Source organism: Rhagoletis zephyria, unplaced genomic scaffold, assembly GCF_001687245.7.
Source record: "Rhagoletis zephyria isolate East Lansing unplaced genomic scaffold, Rhagoletis_zephyria_1.1 Rzeph_scaffold_06434, whole genome shotgun sequence".
Taxonomy (NCBI): Eukaryota; Metazoa; Arthropoda; class Insecta; order Diptera; family Tephritidae; genus Rhagoletis; species Rhagoletis zephyria.
The window spans coordinates 32,656-35,799 of NW_016163517.1; the positions used below are offsets into that span (position 1 = coordinate 32,656).

Genomic DNA, 3,144 nt, shown 5'->3' on the forward strand with positions numbered 1-3,144 from the left:
AAATTCGTACCGTTCTAGGTATGCTACAGAACATGTGAAGATACCGATAGCGACGTCTTTCTGGTGAAATTAGGCAATAAGCAGCACTATCGCCCTAAGCGAAATACCATCGAAATCGAATTGAAGACACCGAAACAGCCAATTATACTGCCCAAACAGAAAATGACCACAGAGACGCAGATCACCGATAAGGAGCTGGACGAAGCGCTCGCTGCCTTGTGCGCTGGTAATAAGAAAAAGGGAAAGAAAGGGAAAAAGGGAAAGAAGACGAAGTAATAAACTAGAAATTTTCTAAATATTTCGCGCTAAAATCAAAATGTAATTAAATTTAATTTATTGTATTCTCTTTAAATCAATAATTATCAAATTTACTATCAAAAACAAAAACAAATACTCATATCGTAGCTAGCATATTAAACTATCGCATGTGTGTTTCAGGAGAGTAAAGAAACTGCTGTAAAAAAATGTCAATTTGGAAAAAGTGTGGCATTCGACACTTTGTTAAAGCCAGGGCTAGAATCGTAACATCCGTTCACGGATCGAAAACGATACGAAAGAAAATTACGTGATACGTCAGGCAGTATAAGCTGGATGGGACAAGGAGTACGTTCACGTATGTCATAATCCAAAAAATTTGTTTTTACGTGACGAGTAGTACGAAATCGTATGTGACGATTCGAGCTCAGTATCCTCTGCTTCTAAGAAGACTAAAAATTCGACGATTTGCCAATTTACGTATCATTCTAAACGCATGCGAAGGGTATCGTAAATGAAAAAGCATTTTGCACATTCGTTAGTTTCATATGTTACCGAGACGATATGATGTTCATACATAACATTTTGGCTGCATATAAAATTCGCACTTTATTAGTGCAAATGTATTTTAACAGCATTCTTTGCTGAAAGGCTGTTAAAAAATTCGAATTTGTTGCGGATATCGTATATAAATGCCAGCAGTGGCATGAGGAAGTCATGTACAGCATCGCTTGGAATTACTGACACGTTCAACTCGCGTCTGTAATCGCTGCTATTTGCAGTGTTGCAGTTAATGGCGGTAATTGTAGCAGATGCCAACGTTGTTGATCGCACTAACGGCAACAAAAAAACAACACCGACACTGCACATTCGTTAAGAGCATAAAGGCTTTTTAGATAAGTCGAAAAGCGCTCGCAAAATTACCCCATTCAACTAGACGAGCCAACTAAACTGACGGCTGTACGGCTGTATTGCTTGCATGGCTTGGCTACTGTAACTGCGCCTGCGCCTGCGCTGTTCCTCTGTTCCTCTGCGCGCCGTAGCTGGTGCTGCCGTTGCAGTAGCTTCTGCAGTTGTTGTTGTTGCAATTGCATGCTTTATGTGTGGCATTGCGACATTTTTGTGTGTGTACCCGACCGACCACAGTGGCCACGCATACCGGCGTGTAATCATCGTGTACATCTGGTTGTATTACAAATAGCTGTTAGTGAATTGCAAAAAGAAAAAAAAACAACAAAACAACTGCAACATTTTGCAATGCTGTGTTGCTGCTGCTGTTGGTTGCCACCACGGCTGCAATACAAGCGGCGTTTATATGAAAAATTAGAAAAAAATATACCCTGGATTGTTGGTGGTGGTGTGAATTACGAACGTTGATCGGCTGAAATTGCCCACTTTATACTCTTCTGCATGAATTGACTTGTGTTGTTGTTGCTTTTGCTGTTTAGCTGTGATGGCTTTGGCGTCGGCGTTCTCGCTAATACCTGTTAATATTTGCCATTTAAGTGTGATCCTCAAGCACGAAATCAACATTTGCTAACTTTGCCGCTGGCCGCCTCTGTACTTCATATACATACATATGTACTTTGCAAGCGAGCGCTTCACAGTTGGCTAGTCTAATTTATTAAGCGCAAAGATGTTTACTGGACGCACACGTCCACCTTCGGTTAAACACACACCTACATATGTATGTACATACATAAAGTGTAGAAGAGTTGACGGAGTGTGACTTGGCTTGATGGTTGGTTGATGCTTCTGATGAACGTTGAACGTTGCTTATACATGTTTTGGCATTCAATATTAAAAGTACAATAGACAAGTTAGTTTTATATAATATTTTAATTATTGCATACATTTACTTCGGATTGGAATTTTAATTGACCTGTAATTACTTGGTTTTAGTAAAGCAGCTTTGCGCGAAGAGATTGATGCGCTTAATCGCCTTGGAGTGTCATGATTTCATTCATTCATTCGCAAATGTTGGGGAATATGATTCTAATAATGCAAACCACATTCCATGTTGTTGTTGTTTTTTTCATACCTAAGCTCACTTGTGCGCAAGATTCTTGCAGATGTAAACTTACTTAGGGTTTAATAATGCAATATATGTATACATATAAGTACTTATTTCTGGCTTACAATTTTGGTAAAATGAAGGATGTAATTAAGTAACTTAACAACTTATTTATAATTTTTATTGTAATAATTTAAATGGCGAATTCTATTTGTCGAACATAAGTACTTTGTATGGAAGAAACTTTGTGAAAAAATTTGCCAAAAATCAATTTCAAACTTGCACTTTGTTATACTAAAATCGACTGCATACTTAGAATTCTTCTAAAAAAAATCTGATTATAAAGTTGCAAATTAGTACGCAAATTTATTAAATTTTCCTGAGTTTTGAGAACTATATTTTTATAAAAATTTGCGAAAATAAATTATAAGAAAAAATGTTCCATACATTGCGAAAAGTTCTCTGTGCCAATACTTTTGTCCAGCATTGTATATGGCGGTTGTTAAATAATAAGCTAGACTTTTATATAAAATTAATGAACATTAATCAATGGAAAGAAGAAAAGTCTAAATTAGTCAAAATGTCGCACCGCTATTATTTCACACATAGGTGTAGGTGGTGAAAACTGCGTGGTTGTGACTTTAAAGCGCACCGAGATTTGTCAAATGATCGTAGAAAACTTTACCGGCAGAGCTGATAGACGATTTGACATTTTCCACCACAAACGACGCCACACAGTGGGACGTCCCCGTATAAACTGCAGCCAAAAGTATTAACCGTACTACAAATTTGTTGAAATTTCATATATGCGCTACTCGGCACTTGGGAATGAAGAAGTGTGCGGCGGAAATAGTTAATGTTATCCGATTTTAATG

General features: G+C 37.5%; 1 protein-coding gene across 1 annotated transcript in view; it reads left to right on the plus strand.

The window, feature by feature from the left end:
• LOC108373164 (uncharacterized) overlaps positions 1 to 330 on the plus strand; it is a 5,838-nt gene extending 5,508 nt beyond the window's left edge. Inside the window, exon 5 of the mRNA XM_017629015.1 lies at positions 19 to 330. Coding sequence (XP_017484504.1) covers positions 19 to 276 — 258 coding nt within the window. The 3' untranslated portion in view covers positions 277 to 330. The remainder of the gene's footprint in view (positions 1 to 18) is intronic.
• The last annotated feature ends 2,814 nt before the right edge of the window (positions 331 to 3,144 follow it).